Source organism: Grammomys surdaster, unplaced genomic scaffold (genome assembly GCF_004785775.1).
Source record: "Grammomys surdaster isolate TR1022 unplaced genomic scaffold, NIH_TR_1.0 191, whole genome shotgun sequence".
NCBI classification, from domain to species: domain Eukaryota; kingdom Metazoa; phylum Chordata; class Mammalia; order Rodentia; family Muridae; genus Grammomys; species Grammomys surdaster.
In genome coordinates, this window is record NW_021604636.1 from 8674547 (window position 1) to 8694824 (window position 20278).

At 42.3% G+C, this 20278-nt stretch overlaps 1 protein-coding gene across 1 annotated transcript in view; it reads left to right on the top strand.

The window, feature by feature from the left end:
• The window catches only part of Acvr1 (activin A receptor type 1), a 69230-nt gene that overhangs the window by 37878 nt on the left and 11074 nt on the right, over positions 1 to 20278 (top strand). The window contains exons 4-8 of the mRNA XM_028769165.1: positions 1460 to 1671; positions 4995 to 5094; positions 10035 to 10181; positions 15283 to 15558; positions 19410 to 19607. Coding sequence (XP_028624998.1) covers positions 1460 to 1671; positions 4995 to 5094; positions 10035 to 10181; positions 15283 to 15558; positions 19410 to 19607 — 933 coding nt within the window. The remainder of the gene's footprint in view (positions 1 to 1459; positions 1672 to 4994; positions 5095 to 10034; positions 10182 to 15282; positions 15559 to 19409; positions 19608 to 20278) is intronic.

The following is a 20278-nucleotide window of genomic DNA, read 5'->3' on the forward strand; positions in this document are numbered from 1 at the left end:
CAGATCCCTAGCCTTCTGAAACAGAAGTCAGATGGGGTTGTGCACGAGCCCTGAAGTTATGCCATTCCCCTCATGCATTTCTTATGGATTCTGAGACCTTTGGAAAATGATCTCCCTCTGAAACTCTTTTCTTATATGGTGAACTCTCATTGGCTATCTCACATTGGGGTCGATATTAATATAGGCCCACCCCAAGTCCAATTTTTTCTCGTAATATATAGTACCTCTTAATAGGTTTAATTATATGATTTTGTCCTCATGGAAGAAGAAAAGCACAAATGGGGTAGGAGAGGACACTCAGAGCCTTCACTGCCAGGATTGTCACAAGGCAGGAAGGCGGCAGGAAACCAAAGCCAACAGGTCACATGGTAGTTTTGAAATTACTGTGACCCCCCTTAGGGCAGGTAGAACAGGCTACATTAGGATATAAAAATAGGATTGAACATAAGAATTTGAAAAAGAAGGATTGAATAATTGAGTAATTGTCTCGAAGGTTATTTCCTTAGGCTCAGTGTGTTAATTCTTTACTAACAGAATGGGTGGACAGGAAGAAATGTCTTTATTCACACAAAAAAACGTTGTCAGCAGTGTAAAGATCCTCACGAACACGTTATGCTACACATTAAGCTTTACACATTTATTTATATATTTACTTATTTGTGTTTGTATGTGTGTATGTGCAAGCACATGCACACATGGCCCTGCCTGTGTGTGTTGAGTATGTCAGAGGACAACTTGTGGGAATTGGTTCTCTTAATTGTGTGGGTTCCGAGGATCAAACTCAGGCTGTCAGGCTTTGCCACAACCCCTCTGACCCTCTGGGCCATTTCACTTTCCCATCACCCCGCGTTTTAACAAAAGGCATTTCCTGGGAGGACCGTCCTATTTGAGAGGCCACAATGTCTGTCATTTATTAAATCATTTTTAAATATAATCATGCAGATGACATGCACTATAAAGTACCAGCCTAGTTCTCAGAACTTGGGGAGTTAAAGAAACAATAGAAAGGAAACTTTAAGTAGAGAGTGGCTTTCTGAAGGGAACCCTGAGACAGGTAAAGCTTAGGGAAGACATCAGCGCTTTCTCACCGGGATGTTACAGTATAATGGCTATCTATCAGGGTTTGTTGTAAAGCATCTTTGCATCTGAAATCCATGTTGATGAGAGTTAACATCGAGGAGTATATGGCTCTTGTATTTAAGAAGCTCTTAAATCAGTTATGCATTAATACAGTTGATTCTTGGTGGAATCCTTTCTAAACCCCAGTTCTGTTTAATTGATTGATCATGTAAATGAGTGTCTGGGCCATTGGCTAAATATTAGGAAGTATTTTACTTGTACGTTGTTCTGATATGTGAGATTGTTTGGTCAGGATGAGGAGGCATTTCTTAGGATATTGGTAACTAACAAGAAAACTGTGGTCTCGACTCCCACTTACGCTCTTCTTCCCATTCTCCAGGGAAGTCCTTCCCTGGATCACAGAATTTCCACCTGGAAGTCGGCCTTATCATCCTCTCGGTGGTGTTTGCAGTATGTCTTTTAGCTTGCATCCTTGGAGTTGCTCTCAGGAAGTTTAAAAGACGTAATCAAGAGCGCCTGAACCCCAGAGACGTGGAGTATGGTACCATCGAAGGACTCATCACCACCAATGTCGGAGACAGTACTCTAGCGGTGAGTCTGTGACCCCAGAGGGAGGCCTGTGTACAGTGAGATAGATGTAGACACATTCTTATTTTGAGTGTGACAATAACTACACAGACATACATTGTGACTAGTCACTTGGCTAAAAACCAAGCACATATGAGCACCTGGTATAAGAACATAGTCCTATGAATAAGAACATCCATTTCAGACAGTCACTTAAGGAATGGGACTCAGAGATTTTACGTTAATAGATTCTTGGTGGTGACTTTTCTTTGGAGGATGTGAGGAAAAGGGACCAAGAATGGTTGGCGGACTGGAGATTCAGTGGACTTGAAGGGGTAGTGTTCAGTTACTCTGTTTGTAACAATCAACATTTTTAAAGGAAGCATACTTTCATTATTATTAAGAAATCCTTTTCCCTTTAGATTCTGTGCATATGCCATAATTTAGAGACTTGACATCTCCAGAAGTAGCCATTAAGTTTATGATGCTCCAGTACTGCCCCCTTGTGGAGGGTAGTCAGCTATTTGAACCAGGGTCCTCCAGTACAACTATGCATAGCACATACAGAATTTAAAATGCTTTAGTAGCCAGCTTCACAAGTGAATGGGGGGAAAGCGAACCATTTATACCTTTTATCGTTTCAACATGCAATAAAATTATTGGGATTTTCCATAATTTTTCAAAGTCATTTACATGATGCATAAATCTAGACACTTCACCCCCCGCCCCTAGGAGTTTACTTCTTTAGCATAGAAGATGCTGTTATTTATACATTTGAACATTTCTTCCTGGCCAGTGAGGTGGCACCAAGGATGAAGATGCTCACTGCTGAGCCTAATGACCTAAATTTAATCCCTAGGACTCACATGGTAGGAAACTGACTCCCACAAGCTGTCCTCAGACTTCCAAATATGTACTGTGGCAAGGCTATCCCCCACCCCAAATAAATAAGCAAACAAATAAGCTCAATAAAAAAATTTAAAATCACTCATATATTTTAAAGCTATAGCGTGACATTGTAAGCGTTCCTTTAGTTACTCTTCCAAACTTTTAGTTAAGTCAGGGAAGTAGGTCACTCACCATAAGCAGCCTACTATAAAGTGCAAAAGAATAAAGTAACGGGTTTCTCCATGGATACTACATGGTTTCTCTGAAAAAAGACAAAGCTCCGTGGGTGTTAGGTGCGAACGACACAACCAAATCAGCTCTCTCCTTGTCACAATCCTGCGAGTCGTAAGTCAATCAAGTTATCTTTATAATGTGATTCAGAGCTGTTTAATGCTATGCTACCCGTCTCATACCAGATCATCATGCCTGAAGGCTGACTCCACTACCTGACTAGTCTGTAAGCGGCCAGGAGTTCTGGAATTAGGCTTGCTCTACAATTAACCATCCTGGAAAAGATGGTTACCCTAAGCAATGGTCATCTTTAGCTCACATGCTACACCTGGGCAACCATAGGAACCACCTGTAGTCAGGTGTCAGAGCATGGCTGATGTTGGATACAGGCTGGGAACCATCTTGCCCTGATTTCTGTCCCATGAGTGTTTGTTCTGTTTGAATGCAAAAGGAACAAGTTAGCCTGTGTAGACTCTTTTGCTTACCCATTTGAGTTGTGGTGTGGCAGAACCTGGAGAAAGAGTGTACCTTGCCTTCATTAAATGTTTGCTCAGAAGTCTGTTTTAAGATTTAGGGAAAAGGTGGGTTTTACGGGGTTTTGTAGCAGGAAGATTTGAGGATGATTCCCGACAAAGCTTCAGCAAAGCAAGATTCTAACATAGATTAGTCAGAACTGTGTTCCTCGGAGCTGCTAACATGTCTAATTACCAAGGGCAGTAATTGGAATATCTAGTGTAAATTACTGTTTAAATAGCTTTTAGGATTTTGAAATCAGAATGAAAGCCTGCGCCAAAACAGTCTTCTCAACACAGCCCAGCCACGCAGCTGACAGAGTGTCACGATATAATGACATAGTAAGGAATAACTAGATGTCCTTATTTGCTTATTTAAACAATATGTTCATTTATGTGAGCTCGCCCACGGCTGGGGCTTCAGGAGTCGAGGTAGGTAGGTCTTTATTAGTCTTTGGTTGATTTCATCAACTCCTCACCCCCAAATCTGTGAACTTAATTAGAACCAAAACTATGTATGCATCATGGAAAAGCAGCAGCTTAACATGCAGAGCCTTTTTTTTTTCCTCAAAAATAATTGAACGATCAGAGTCACCAAGCAGGGCAAGAGGGAATCGCTGGGGAGACATGAAGCCTATTTTATCTACATTCATTTTCTTCTTGATTATCCTTTTGTGGCTTTCAAGGGTTCTGAATTTCTTCTGTTGAGTGTTTAGCCTTTGTTAATTTTCCTGATCCACAGTATCTCACAGTAGTGCTCCACAGAGAGGAGAGAAGATGAGATTCACAGAAATCCATGTGTTGCTTTAATGGGCCAGTTTATCTGTTAGGAAAGGAAGAACTTTGGGCAGGGTTAGCCTTCCCACCATTACCAAGGCTGTGCATTAGAGATGGCCCAGGCCAGGTTCTTCTGCTTGGCCTTTGCTGAGAGAATGAAGGAAAACTTTATGAATGAACTAACTGGCAATCTTTTGCCAGCATGCTCATTTGGAGAAATCAATGCGCGACTCTGGTGTTATGTCTTAAGTGAATTTTTTTTTTTTTACCTTTTTCCTTTCTAATTTGCAGTTCACATTAAAAAATGATAAGTAGGTGTTAATTTAGTGACCTGCTTGTTCATATGTTACCTGAAAAAAAAAGAGAAGCTCCCTCCACAGAAACACCCACGCACACACCTATAAGTACGAATTTAATGATCCTCATATTATTAGAATCTTTCCATTACAGATATTACACTTGGCTGTTCATAGTTCTAATTTGCTTGCTTCCAATTAGACACCTTTAGTTTGTAAGGCAACTGAAGTAGATCACTGGATAGGCATTTATTGAGCATAGCAGAATAGATAAATGGCAGATAATGCCCAGCTCTTGGTACTCAAGTATCCCCCACCCCCATCCTTCCTACCGACTCCTTGTGCCCAGCCTTTTTAATGGGTTCATTAGCTTAGCGCTGTTTCCTTTCTTGTATATTTGATTAGAAGACTCTAGAGCTTAAAATAAGAATGACTTATCCATCAGGAAAACCTGCCTCAGGTTTAGCTTCTAAGTTTCCCAAGACATACAACCAGTCCTTTCAAAGGAGATTTTTAGGCATTTTAATGGGTCATATGACCAGAGTTGCTAGAAACCATGTAGGTTACCACGGCATGTATTGTAGGACTCTAAAGCAGGCACTGTTGTTCAGTAATTTCTTTTTCTCCTTGTTTTACATTATAGGAACTACTAGATCACTCATGTACATCAGGAAGTGGCTCTGGGCTTCCTTTTCTGGTGCAGAGGACCGTGGCTCGCCAGATAACCCTGTTGGAGTGTGTCGGTAATTGTTTGTTTCTCTTCCTTTTGGGCAATAGGCAACAATGGTTGTGATTCTCGAAGTAGGCTGGAGCTTGGAAAAGTCTGCTTCTTGTTGCTTATTATTGCTTCCTCATTAAACACTGGAGGTGCCAAGCAACCATGTGGCTATTCCACTTCAGGGGGTGTGAGACTGCCATGGGGTCTCTGTTCTCCATGACTCACATTTGAGAACTTGCTGAAGTTCTGGTAAGGGAGTCATCACTGACTAGTACAGACAATGTCTAGCATGAATCCACGAGGCTGTGTTCCACAGGGTCTGACTGATCTGAGGTAAATAGGCTTCTGGATAGTAAGGTCAGTTGCTGCGTTTTTTTCCCCCATGATTCCTTCTATCTCCCTTCCTCTAAAAGGAAGAATAAGTATGTCTAGTTACTGTGTATAGTTTAGATGCAAAAGCTTATGAAAATATATGTTTAAAAACTAGAGTGAATTTTACTAAGGGGTTTTTTATTAGGTGCTCAGTACAAAGAGCTATATATATTTTGATAGCCTTTCCCTTTTCTCCCTATGACATATTTTAGATTGGCATATTGATTGTGAAAACATTTGTGCTCCTTTATCCATTAAAATTTTTAAAAAATCTGTTGTTATTGCATGTGTGTATATGATGTGTGTGTGTGGGTTTGTGCACGCCACAGCACATGTGGGAGTTGGAGGACAATGCTGTAGAGTTGGTTCTCACACCATACCTTTATATGGGTTCTGGGGATTGAACTCAGATCATCAGGCTTTGCAGCAAGCACTTCACCCATTGAACCACCTCAGTGGCTCACCTTCATTCATTTTAAGAGTTCACACACCTTTTCTGGTGTTGGAAATTACCAGGAGTACTTCAGAAAGCTGTGCAACAGTCGCTTTGGCTAGCGGGTTAGCAAAAAACGCTTGAAAAGGATTCGGCACACGTTCTTTTGTCTTCTGAATTGGCGGAATGTTTTCCCAGGAATTGTGGATTTCTGAGTCAAGCATGATTTAATAGTAATAAAATGTTGTTGTTGTTTATGATGATGATGATGATGATGATGATGGTGGCACAGTGACTTCATGAATTCCATGAGGCTGGTACAGAATGCTTTGCTTGTTTTTGGGACAGGGTCTCATCTGGTCCAAGCAGACCCAAAACTCAGTATATAGCCAAGGATCCTCTCTTGCTTGATCCTCTCTCCTCTATCTCTTGAGCACTACTGGGATGATTATAAGTATATTTCTCTATGGCCAAATACATTTTTAAAGTCCTGACTTTCAGGGCTGAGGGGATGGCTCAGACAATAAGTGCTTGTTACTCAAGCATGAAGACTTGATTTTGATCCCCAGTGTCTATGAAGAAAAGCTTGCACAGTGGCATGAGTCTATAGTCCCAGTTCTGGAACGCAGAAACAGAAAGATCTGTGGAGTTTGCTGGCCAGGCTGTCTAGGTTTGTCTGTGAGCTTTCAGTTTAGTCAGAAACCCTGTCTCAGTCAACTAAGTGACTGAGACAAACATCTAGTGCTAGCATCACATATGCATATGTAGCTGCCCTCCCCTTCCTGTCAGACACATGCAGAACACACTTTAAGTACAATCCTCAGTTTCACCATTTTTATGTGGAGGGGAGATATTTTCAGGTAGCATGACGGGTTTTGTCAGCTTCTCATTGAGATGGTGTGCAGGAATGGCTTGGTATTGTCTTGATACTTCAGACGAGCGGGATTTTTGGGTGGATACAGCAGCTCCTGCCTTCCGACAGTCTGTTTTGGGGAAGCTGTTGCAGGATATTTGAACACATTGTGAACCAGAAAAACCTTGTGGTGGTGTGGTTCAGACCTAGGACACACCTTTAATCCAAAGAACTTTCTGTAAGTAGGATGATAAAGTCAACGACAGGTCAAGAGATAGGTGAACAACCAGAATGGTCTTTTTGATGTCTTAATTCAAATCCTGTTTGTTGATGAGCAAGGATGTCTGAGTAGTGGTGGGAGGCAGCAAAGGGGCCATGCACCTGCCTCTCCTGTCTTCTTTTTCTTCTTGTCCCAACAGCTCATCACTCACAGATAGTCCCAAATACCAAGCTTTGTCCTCAGAGGCTGGCTCCAGAGTCTTACTCCTCTGAACTGTCTACAGTGTCTGATGTTCTTCAGCATTTAGAACCATGTAAATTCAACTGTCGAAATTTGGGGTGTTGACATTAGAGCCTGGGGTGTACAGTGCCTGTTCAGGAGTTTTTGTGTTTGTAGCTTTGAGGGGCAAGGTGGATAGATGGCCACTTTAGTTCAAGAAAGTGGGGAGCTGACTATGTCAGCCCTTTCCAGCCCCAGGCATCGTTTTTTGCGGCGCTTTCTGGCCAGGGATTTTTGGAGAACTGTACCACTCTTTTAGTGGCTTTGGCATAAGATTACATTAACCAAAAACATTCGACAACCACTAAAATAAATTTCTGTTTTGGTTTAATCCAACTATCATGCCATATATTTTATTTTCTTAATAAAAAATAAGACAACAACAAACAACTTTGAATCCACAATTCTTTGAGATATTTCTCTTTCCTTCCCAGGGAAACAGTGACTCCAAAGAGAAAATAAAGTCGCAAAACGAAACAAAGGCAGGAAAAGCTTAGCATTCATTTCCCACTTTTGTAGCTTCTGGCTTTGTAGCATCTTAACACAGGCTTCATCTGGAACAGAGATGCTGAGCCATTCCTATGACTTGAATAAAATGACTGGTAAACTAGGTAGACTGTGTGATTATTGACAGTAGCCCAAAACGAACTCTGGCTGCTCTTAGCGGCCCTTTATATTAGTCACTGCTATTGGATAGGGTTATTAGTTCTTGTCAAGGAAGGTCAGTTTGGTGGACATCCGTGCTGCCCTACCACCTCTGGAGCTGGATGGTAACCAGTGTGTCACACCTGTGAGGCAGGCACTCTACCGCCAATCCACATCCCCAGCTCTTGGTAGTTTTGTGACTGTTTCAGGTGTGTCACTTGGACACGCTTGCTTTCTTTCTATGTTTAGGTCTTATTGGCTTAGTTTTCCAGGAGAAGACTGTACTTGTGCACAGGCAGGCGGCACCACAGGTGCCTATTACAACCCCGTGATGGTGTAGTCACCACACGCCTGGGCAGAAAGCCTCATTGCAATGTAGTTTCAGCTCCCGCTGCAGGCCTGCCATCCGGGCTGACGACACCCCATGTTGACTCCCCTGGTTTTGAGATAATGACCTCCTCTTCCCTATCTCTTTGATCATCTCTACCTATAATTAAAGAGATGACTGAAAGGGGCGACTTGCCCTTGATAAGCATGTGGCTACTGCATAGAGGTGGGGTGGGGGGGCAAGGCATAAATCGGACAGGTCAGATCCTAGCTGAAGTCACCCTGTTTTGTAAACTATGCTCTTCAAGTGACTTAAAAAAAAATACTGTATTAAGTGTGTGGGAGTTTTGCCTGCATATATGTCTGGGTATCCCAAGAATGCCTCTTGTCTGAGGAGGTAAGAAGAGGGCTTTGGATTCTCAGGTACCAAAGTAATAGAAGGTTGTGTGCCGCTGTGGGTTCTGGGAATCAAATCTGGGTCCTCCAGAAGAGCATCCAGGGTTCTTAACCCCTGAGCCATTTCTCCAGCCCTCAGGTGACTTAAGGACTGTTTTATTTATCAGTTTTGTATGTTTATGGTGCACACATGTGACTGTGGATGCCAGAGGAGTACTTTGTGGAGTCAGTTCTCAATTTTCCACTTTTATATAGATTCTAGGGACCAAACCTAGGGTCACACCTGGCAAGCACCTTTAGGTGCTGCCCCATCTCTCTGGCTCCCAAATGCTATTTTCAGTGTAGTCCACTGTGATATCATTGGGGCCCATCTAAACAAACACCATGACCACTATCAGAAGTCAAAGCTATTCTGGAATTTTATGTTTATGACTTTGAAGATCCGATTTTGAAATCTTTCTCCAAGAAACCCTTTAGAGGTGGTGGTGCACAACCGTCTACCGGCATGGTGGAATACCATTAATCTCCAGGACCTCAAACTGTTCCTCTGTGGGGCGAGAGCAGCTTAAGTACATTCAGGCATTTGTGCTGAGAAATGCTTCTAAGGGTCCGGTGGGAAGGACAGGATCAAGGGAAACCATTGAGTTATTTAGAAGTATAGCCATACCCCTTGGGCTTTGGATGCTACATTGAAATGTAATAATCAATACTAGCTTCTAAATTATACTACCTTTCATGTGTTTTGAAAAACTACATGCCAAAGAGTTTCTAGGCTTTTGACATTGTGACTTTCCATTGTCGTCTACAAATAGCTGCACAGCTAGCCTGGGACACAAGTCAGACACCCGCAAGAGAGCAACTTAAATATGAATGTGCAGTTAGTTAGTTATCGGGTAATTGTGCTGTACTGACTGGAAGGCAGTTGTTTGTTTGTTTGTTTTTTTATCACAATAGGGTGGATTAGGGAAAGATAGGTTTTACCTTATTTTTGTACATCTTTTGAAGTATTTGCACTCTTAAATAATAAGGAGTTAAGAATTTCGGGCATCAGGCTGTGTTTACTACTAGGAGATGCTTGGTGAGGCTGTGTGTCCTATTTTTTACCCTTGTATACATTAATGATTAAGAATAGATTCAGTATCACACAAAGAAACATATGACCAATGCAGAGTTAATGGCCAGGCAGCCTTTTTGCATAAACGATCTACCAGAACTCAAATCCAGCTAGTGAATACATGTGCCAAAATGGCGTCTGTGTTTTAGTTTTGATGAAGATTTTGCTCTATCCCATGGGTGGGCACTTGGCTTCACAGTCTGACATAGTTGGTTAATCACCTAAGAGAAAAGCAGGAGGCTAAAATATAAGGACATGGTCAGGTTCATTACGTTTGATAGGAAAATCCTGTTTCTCACATATATCATCTGTTTTGCTGTCCACAGGGAAGGGCCGGTATGGAGAAGTATGGAGAGGCAGCTGGCAAGGGGAAAATGTCGCTGTGAAGATCTTCTCCTCCCGAGATGAGAAGTCGTGGTTCAGGGAGACAGAATTGTACAACACTGTGATGCTGAGGCATGAAAATATCTTAGGTGAGTACGGGGTGAGCCTTTACTAACTGGTCTCCATAGAGATAAGGGCCGCCCCTTTCTCTCTCTTGCTTGCCAGATCTGAGGTGTAGAGTCTCTTCTGGAAAACAACATAGTGACCCTCAGCATTTATAGACTACTTAATTTTTTGACAGGTAGTTTTGGTTTAAATCTGCACATACGTTATGAATTGCCTGTGTAATGAAAAGGAAATCTGTCACAGGACCTTTTCCCTCCTGTATCTGCGGATGTATTGAAACGACAAAGCCTTGCTCTGCGTTGTTCACTTCAAGGCTCCTTGGGTGGTTCTGCTTGCCCCACCCTTCCTGAATATTTATTACTGGAATCAAACTAAGAAAGGTCTTTGGAATCTTTCCTAGAGATTCACAGCTCCCGGGGACGCGTAATTAGATGCACATTCCCTCAAACTAGGCATCATTTTTAAAGACCAGATTTACAGAGGGATTCAGCATACATTTTAATTTGAAAGCTCCTCGTGTACTTCTGGGACTCACAAAGTATAGATGAATTTTTATCATCTTATCACTAAAGCTTAGCAGTGCTTAAGAAATGTGCGAGATGCCCACTACAATCCTGCTATGGCAGTGTAGGGGGCCCGTTGGCTTCCATAGTTTCAAAAGGCTTTGAGTGGGTTTCCATTGATATACGCATATGGTGAAAGCTACCTAAAGTGGACTTTGAGAAGCAAAAGTGAAATCCGTGTGGAATTTCACTGTATGCTATAGTGTTGGCTACCATGTGGCTATTGGATTATGTCTGGGCATGGTATAATTCACTTCTATCCCAGTCTATCAATTTAATACTGTATTTAAATGTGACCCAAGGTGTTGGTGACAGACGATTGGATGGTGGGCCAAAGCTGTGGTGTAACAATATGGTGGTGATGTTCAATCTCAGGTACATTTAAAAGTGTCTTTGAGGGGTTGGAGAGATAGCTTAGCAGTTAAGAGCACTGGTTGTGCTTGCAGAGGTCCTGAGTTCTATTCCCAGCAACCACATGGCATTAGTTTGTAACTCTAGTTCTTGGAGATATGATGCTCTCTTCTGGCTTTCTGTCGGGGTACTGTATCTACATGGCACACAATAAATAAATAAATAAGCAAATAAATAAATAAACAAATCAACACCGAATGCTCATACATGTAAGTAAAACAGACACATACACACAATCAATCAACCAACCAACCAACCAACCAATCAATCAATAGTACATGTCTTTGATTGCTCCCAGATTGGCCTGCAATGTTGGTGACTTCTAGGACTGACATTCATGACTCCCTAGTTGTCAGTTTCAAGGAGTCTTTTGAACTTCAATTGTTAAGTGTGTCTGTATTTAGCTACAACTAGTATTTTCCTTTTTGGGGGACTGTGACAGACAGGTGACTTTGATCATGTTTGCATTATTCTTGATTTTCCACTAACTCCTGTCCATTCTCTCACTTCCCTTTGCTCCATCAAAACGTCTCTCTGCCAGTTTCTCTGAATACTCCTCTGTTAGTCTATGCCACGCCCCGCCTGTGCTGCCTTAGGGGGACTGTGTGTAATAGCTGTGATCACAGCTGTAACAACACTGGCAGGGGATGTGCTGTATAGTTCCTGGGCCATGAGTCCTTCTGTAAGTTCGTCAAGTGTGGACTCTCAGGTAATTCCCACTGCAGCCTTCGAGATGAGGTTCCCCACTTTTCACTAACAAATTTACCAAGGAGAGGCAAAATACTAGCGCCTGAGCTCATGCTGCATGGCCTAACCCTTCACTGTAGTTCTCTGCCATGTACTGCAGACTACAGGATAGCCATATCACTGCACTGGAGTCATGTCTTAGATTGCAGTCAGTGTAGGAGGTGGACATTTATCTATAGTTAAACCTGCCTTGAGCCTTCTGCCAATCTTCCCTGTGCCTTGGGAGCAGACTGAGATTGAGCAACAGTCAGAGTTGGTTGTGTTAGAGCCTATGATGTCCAACAAGGGCTTATCTTTAATCAGTAGAGTCACTATTAATGGGTAGATGCATGTACTCCTAAGAGGTGTGTGAGGTCTTGAAATCGTTTGAAGGAAGAGCCTTCTGCACCTGATGGTCAAAGGTGCGTCTTTCTGAGCATTCACTGCCTTAGCATGATAACCAAGGAGACGGCCTAGCATGGAGACCTACTCCCAAAACTTTATCTCACTCCTTTAAAAAGATGTATGATAATCATTTTATGCATTGTTTTTGAGACAGGGTCTACTGTATCTCGGTCTAGCCTCAGATTCACTATGTAACTAAGGAGTATCTTGAATTTAGGATCCCCCTACTTTGACCTCTGAAGTGCAAGAAGTAACTCAATGCCTGGTTTATGTGGAGTTGAGATCAAACACAGGATTTCTTGTGTGCCAGGCAAGCCCTGCCCAACTACATCCCTAGTCCCAGTTTGTGTATTTTAAGCATAAAGTTGAATAGTGTTAAAATTGGCATGGCTATGTAGTAATCACCGTCATCCAACTCCATAACTGTCTTGTGCTCTCATGTCTTCTGTGATGGACTGGAGAGATGCTCAGTGCTTGCTGTCCTTCAATTCCTGGGATCCCTGTGGTAGGGAACAACAAACTTCTACGTGTTATTCTTTGACTTCCACCATGCGCCATGGTACATCTGCACATACACACAAAACAAATGACAATAAGCGTAATAATAAATGTAAATAAAATTTAAAATTAAAAGCACTCCTAAGGGGCTGGGTGATGTCTCAGTAGGTAAAGTGGTTATTTTGCAGGACTGACAGCCTGAGTTTGAACCCATATAAAAGCTGTGCTGAGCTATAAAAGTAGTGCAGGCATGCCCCTACTTGGAGACTGGAGATGGAGACAGGAGATAGCTAGAAGCCCTTGGGCCACCTAGTGTTGTATACGCAGCAGTGAACAGCAAGAGTAACCATGCCTCAAACAAGGTGAACAGCAAGGACAGACACCCAAGATTGTTCTGTGACCTACACACAGAGACCTGCTCATATGTATACCCTCACATCACGAACACATACATACACGTGTATGCACAAGTACTCACACAAGACTTCTGCAGACTATTTAATGTCACTGTTTCTTGAGACCACTAGGAAGGGAAGCCGACTCTCCCTGAAAATAGAGAATTACAACGTTCTTCCTACATACTGCGTGCTCAGCACATATTAAGCATTCTGAATGCACACCGCCTTTCCCCTCCACATCCCTTTAGGATAACTGTTGTTGCCCTCATCTCAAAGACAAGGAAAGCAAGATGGAGATTTAAAGCAAGATGGAGATTTCAGGTGCCTTGATCTTGGTCAGGGGGCTCAAGGCTGGTGGAGCCAGTATGTAAACAGTGCTTTGGGGTCCAGACACCTCAACACCTCACATTCCGGTGCCTCTGCTGGTTTCTGAGAGCGTGGCCACTGAAAACTTCAGGTTTCAGATCGCTTTTTGTTCTTGAAGAGTTTGGGATGATGGCTCTGACAGAAATATTTGGTCCTTCCCTCTGTTACAAATACATCCAGTGGGTGTGTCTGAGTCCCCACCTCCAGTCACCCGATCAGCTTTTATTAATCATGGACTGTTTTGGACTCCAAACACAAACATCCTAGAACAGTGCTCCAGCACAGGGAAGTGAACGTACTTACCTAAATTTGAGAGGTAAACAGTTGAAAAAAAAATTCCTGCTCATTTAAAAGTCCTGGTTCCTAGTGTATGCACAATCACACACACACACACATCCACACACACATCCTTTTTCCTGGTTTAAAACATAAATGAATGGAATGCGCGAAGTCCTTCTTTAAGGTTTGAGGGTCTAGGGGGAAGGGAGAAGGGGAGGGCCTGGGAGGAGAGGAAGCTGAGGAAGTTCCAATCGGGATATAAACTAAATAAATAAAAAATATATTAATGAAAAAAAAACCAAAAATAATTATGTTGTATGTATGAGTATGTTTAAATGTCAAATATGACATTATTCATGATGAAAGTGAAGTTCGTCAAAGATTCATTTGTTTTCTCATTTATATAAAATAACAAGATCAAATAGAGTGAGGCCAGAAAAAAAAAAGGATCTAAGAGTCATAGGGAAGCTGAGAGCCAAAGAGCTTCCTTTTTGCTGGCTTATTCTACAGGATCGTTGTTCTCTCGGGAAGAAATGCAGTTATCTGTTAGCACTTTGGTTTCTTTGGAATGGCACGCTCTAGTTTGGCATCTTTATGTTGAAGGAAGCTAATGGAGACTAAGAGTCCCATGCCTAGCCTATGTATGAAAGTACCTTTATGTCTTTCCACATCTGTTAGTGTCCCACCCCTCCTCAGGGCCACAAATTCACTTGTGGCTTCTGCATGTAAGCCTATTCCAATGTCTAATCTGAATAATTAAAATTATTTATTTTAGAAAAAATATTTAGAGAGTACAGACGGTGCAGCAGGCACGGCAGTCACCGAATGCCTCTTTGCTCTGGATCATTTGGGTTCTGGGTATTAGGCCCATGGGACTCCTCTTACACACCCACTGCAGTACACACTTCTTGTGGAGATTTTCCCTCTTAGGGTTGAACTTTTCCAGCCTACGAGCATGATCCTTATAGTTTTTACTATGTGACTGATAAAGAGCATCACAAATACAAATAACGCTCGACTGTTTTTGTCTTTTGTACTTAATGAATCAATCATTTTATATTAATTTACCTTTGTTTTATGCTGGAACAAATGTAAGCCAAGTAGATCATGAGAATTACCCATGACAGGTTGGGACTAGAAGACAAGCATCTAGGTTTCTGGTCCGGCAGGGTTTGGGGGTGCTGTGTGTAATGTTTGCATAGCAAAGAGTTTGAAAGTTTTATTATGGATGATCCCAAGAGTATAAATGCTGTGTGGCTCTTCACACTGTGTATTAGGTGTTGAAAGGGTTACAGTGGAAACTGCCAGGACACATGCTGTTCGTTGGTCCCGCCCCTTTCAGGAGTACATGCTATTCTTTGTTGCCTTTGTAATTGTTAAATATTTTCTTGTTCTAGATTAGATCTGCCCTGAGATGATTTTGTGTCCTCGGAGTAACAGGGTGGAGTTGTCACTGAGAATCCTGTCCTCCTTTCCAGGTTTCATTGCTTCAGACATGACATCCAGACACTCCAGTACCCAGCTGTGGCTCATTACACATTACCACGAAATGGGATCGTTGTACGACTACCTTCAGCTCACTACTCTGGATACGGTTAGCTGTCTTCGAATTGTGCTGTCTATAGCCAGCGGTCTTGCACATTTGCACATAGAGATATTTGGGACCCAGGGGAAGTCCGCCATTGCCCATCGAGATCTGAAGAGCAAAAACATCCTGGTGAAGAAGAACGGACAGTGCTGCATAGCAGATTTGGGTAAACTTTAAAAAATCTTAATTTCTGCACTTACTAATGTTGTACTCCAGGGTTGTACCTATTTCTCCTGCTAACATGTTGCGCTGAAAATCTCAAACATTCAGGAAGGCTGACTGCCATTGTAATCAGCAATGTGTGTACCACTCACATCTCCCCACTAATGGTTTACGGTTCTTTCAATCTTTACAGCGTGTTCATCTACCCATCTATTAGTTCATGTCCATCTATGAGGAGTTCAAAACAAGTTGCAGACAAAAGAATTCTTCTCTCTGACAACCTCAACATTCAAGATAATATAGCATTAAGTAACGTACCTTATGTGTTCATTCATTTTTCTTCCCTTTCAGGTGCAATTTAAATATCATGAAACACCCAAACCTTATATTTTCAGAGTTTTGACAAAAGCTGTAAATGCCCCAATCTCTGTAGACTTTCTCATTGTTCTTTATAGTAAGCTCATTCACTCATGCCCTGTCCCACCCTTACCAGCAACAAATACGGTTGCTTCCAGATTTCACCAACTTTCACATGAAAGTAAGAGCACAACTATGTACTTCATGGAATGGTTTGTCTTAAAAATAAATTGTTCATGAAGTCATCCTTTTTCTGTAGCCAAAGCAGAGTTATCAACTGGAGACAGTAGTCTGTGAGATAACTCACCCTTTGAGGAGTCAGAGCCCTGCCACCCTCCAGGGTTTTGAATCTGTTGATTGAAGCTTCGTTTGTTCCACAGATGAGAATATCTTCATGGATAGAAACAATTCTGCAAAATAAAATCTACCCCAAAGCCCTAGAATTTTGGCTGCATGATTATGTTAATAAGAACCGAATAATGTTGGTTATTCACTTTAACTGACTGGTGAGACCTCTGATGAAGGTTTAGAGAGAACTAGCTTTAATTGTATAATGGGATTCATTTATTTTTGTTTGACTTTAAAGACAGAGAATTTGACATGCTCGGAAAGTGCGTTTCTTCCCAGGCTCTTTCGAATCCTCGCTTGCATGTCGAGGAATGACTTCATAGTGTTTTGCAAGGGTGAGAGCGTGGTCCCAAAGCTTTGTGAGGCCGTTTGAGTTGTGGTGAAACAAACTTGCACAACCTCTGTCATGACTCTTAGAGTCAGGGTGATCTGTTTGTGAATTCTGCGTTTTTGCATGTTTACTTATGTGTTTACCTGGCTCAAGGGCTGACACTACTTATACTCTGTCGGGGGTGGGGGGGGTGTCAAAGTGTCTTAGCCAAGGAGGGCTCTAATGCTTAATGCTGTGGTCTGAACTTCTACATTGCTGGTGCCTTCATAATAATATAGTTACATGATAGTTACTCACGGAAGTCAACAACAGCCATTCCCCACCCCCACAGGGTTATGATAGGATTTGGGCAGTGCTAGAGCTGTCTCAAAGGACTCAGGTGTGGGCTGCTTTTACAGTGTAATGGAGTAGCTCTTGGATGTGGTTTATGGAGCTCAATGCGGAAGGAGGGAGATGGGGGATTTTGCTGGTAAGTCCAGCTGGTTAATGATTCGGTCACATTTCTTAGCCATGAAGCCTTCCACTTATATAGATACATGAGTTTTTATACAAACTGGTGCTATCTAGTCACCATGGTAGACTGGTAGTGTTACATAGGAAACAGCCCCGTTACAGCTTTAAGTCACATATAACTTTTCATGGTTTACCAGGAAACTAAGTATCACCCATTAGGAGCAGTGTTCTGTTATCGGGGCTGCTAAAAGGACTATACCTGGTTGATTTTTCTAACATTTTGTTATAAAACATTTAAGCATACACATTTTTAATTAAATTTTTTATTCTTAAAAATAAACTTTTTTTTTTGCTTGCATAGAAGAGAAAACATCACATAAAAGGTTTAAAGAAATATTATAATGACTCCTAGAATGAAATGTGAAAAGTTTGTCACATTTTCCTTCTGTGGTCGTGTACTTTTACTAATTTTGGAATGTGTGAGAGACATTAGAATCTTTATTATGAAATATCTCAAAATGTACCCCACCTCCATACCAAAGTATACCTTTTCCAAAACCCCAGTTTAATCTCATCTAAAAATCACTGAAGTCTTACTATGTAACCCAGACTGGCTTGGAACCTACTTTGTGTCCAGTCTGGTATCTACCCGCCTTAGCCCGTGAGTGCTAGAATATTAAAGATGTGTGCCACCATAATGAACAAGTAATTTTTTTTGCTTTCCCAAATAATAATTCATTCAAGGTTTATAAATCGGATTTTTTTCTTTATTGTGATTATTACCCTATATTAGGTAAGGGATTCTCTGTACAATTTAGCACCTAGCATCTTAAGGTGGTTTTGTTTGTGTTTGTTTTGAGATATTGTCTCACTATTTAGGCCCAGCTGACCTAGAACTCAGTGGTCTTAAAACTTGTAGAAATTCTCCTGCCTCTGCCTTCTAAGTGCTGGCATTGCAGGTGCATACTGATAAGCTGCTGGTCAGGGCCCTAGTCACTTGAAGCCTGGGCTGTAGTAGCCAAAGCAGCCAGTTTCAGTGTGGTGGATCTCATGGCTCTTGGTGGCAAGTTTCAGTACTCTGCATATTGGCCTCTCTATGGGGCTATTTATTGGCATCTTAGCATAATAAATGAGCCAAAGAAAACAGTCAGGAAACCTTCATTCTTCCTATTGTGCCCTGGTTTTAAAGATGTTCATGGTCACTTTGTCATACTTTAATAGTCCAGCCCAAAACTGTACACAGCCTCCGTGACTGTGTCTGTTTCAACTGCACTTTTACAGAATCCCGATGTTTTGGGTGTAGTTCTAGGAATGGCAGAGGAACATGTATATGATTTGGAAAATGTTCACAATGACCAGATCAGAGAAAGAAGAACCAGCCTTCTTTAGCTGAAGGCAGTTGCTAAAATCTTTGCTCAATGTGAAGGTTGGGATGGCATGTGCTCTCTGGCCTGATGTGGAGTCATGTGTTCCAAACTCCTGCCTGAAGAATTCATTCACTACAGATAAACTGGAGGGGTTTCCGAGGCGCCTTTGGATTGCACAGTTTGCAGCGGCATGGTCCTATTTGTCACTTCTCATTATATTGAGTGTTATCACAATCATTTTAAGATGGTCTATTTATGCATCAATCAATATTTCCATCCTCAAATAAGCCATGCACAAATCTGTCTTTCCCAGGTGGCTGGCAGAGAACGGCGGGTCTCTCTAATTGACTGAGGAATTCAGAAATGAGCCATGGTTTAAGTGCTTTGGAACCATTGAACGAAAGAGATGCACTCCGAGTCAGGGTTCAGCCTATCACTGTCTGTTCCCATGATTCCAGGGGAAGGCCCGTGGGTTCAGCCAGCCTGATTGCCTTGGCTGTCCCTTTGGGGATACAGCACAATCTATCCTAGCGTGCTCTTTTTGGAAACAATAAATTGCCTCAGGTTTTTGGTCTCACGCTCCCAAAAATTTTTGTTAGGAGATGAGTGGGAGAAGTGGTGGACTTTCAGAGCTTAATTTGCTGATTTCTAAGCCACACTGAAGTTCACATGTAATGTACATGAGACTGTTTTTTCATGCGCTTCAAACATGCCTCGTATTGCTTAGTATTTTGGTCTGCCTTCTATGAAAACCTTTCTCTTATAGAGCTTCATATATTAACTTGATGGCCTCATAATCTGCCTGAAATTAGTCCTTGTTTCTGGTCTCGCTCCCAAAGTCACAAGTAATCCAGGGGATATTCAGGACAGTCAAGGTGTACCGGCAATGACACACATACCACCAGAGGGCGCTTTTGATTGGGATTGTTTTAAATTCCATCAGCTGCCCTGTTGGGAGAAAGGCAGTAGCTAAACACCCTGTTGTCTTTTTTCCTTTAGGCCTGGCAGTCATGCATTCCCAGAGCACGAATCAGCTTGATGTGGGTAACAACCCCCGTGTGGGGACCAAGCGCTACATGGCTCCTGAAGTGCTCGATGAAACCATCCAAGTGGATTGCTTTGATTCCTATAAGAGGGTTGACATTTGGGCCTTTGGCCTTGTTCTGTGGGAAGTGGCCAGGCGGATGGTGAGCAACGGTAAGTGCCTGATGTTATCTTTGCCCGTTTTGCCCACGCCCTCTTGATGCAGCAAGGTCAAAAGGCACAGGGGAATACGGAAGCTGCATTGTTCCTCGAATCAGATTGCTAGACTTACAGTGGGTGAAGTGTGCAATGGCATTCTGTTTGAAATGCATGAGAGGAAGTGACAACCGAAGAATGATTTTTTTTCTCATGGTTTTTGTTTGGGTCTCTTGCTCCTTATTTCCTTCCCTGATCTAGCTTTCTTCTTGCCGTCCTTCCCTCTTTGTTCCTCCATAAGCTAGATTTAATTTAAGAAATGCTCGGCTCTTATGGAAGCATCCTGCTGTTGCAGAAGAATTAGTTTCTTCTTCTTACTGGACTACTGAGAAAAGTCTGTTTCCACATTTGGAAGGCGTTCAGTACTTCTTGAATGGGTCAAATTTAAGTTCAAGGACCATGGCTGGGTAGCTGTTATTGATCTGTTTGAGTGATCTCATGAAATGGTGTTGTCTTAGCCAATAGGAAAGCGTTTGTCACTCTCCCTTCCCTCCCTCCCTCCCTCCCTCCCTCCCTCCCTCCCGCCCCTCCCGCCTGCCCCCCGTCCCTCCTTCCCTCCCTCCCCCCTTCCCTCCCTATCTCCTGTCTTCCTTCTTCTTTGGAGGCAGACCTATTCGTTTTGTAGGTCA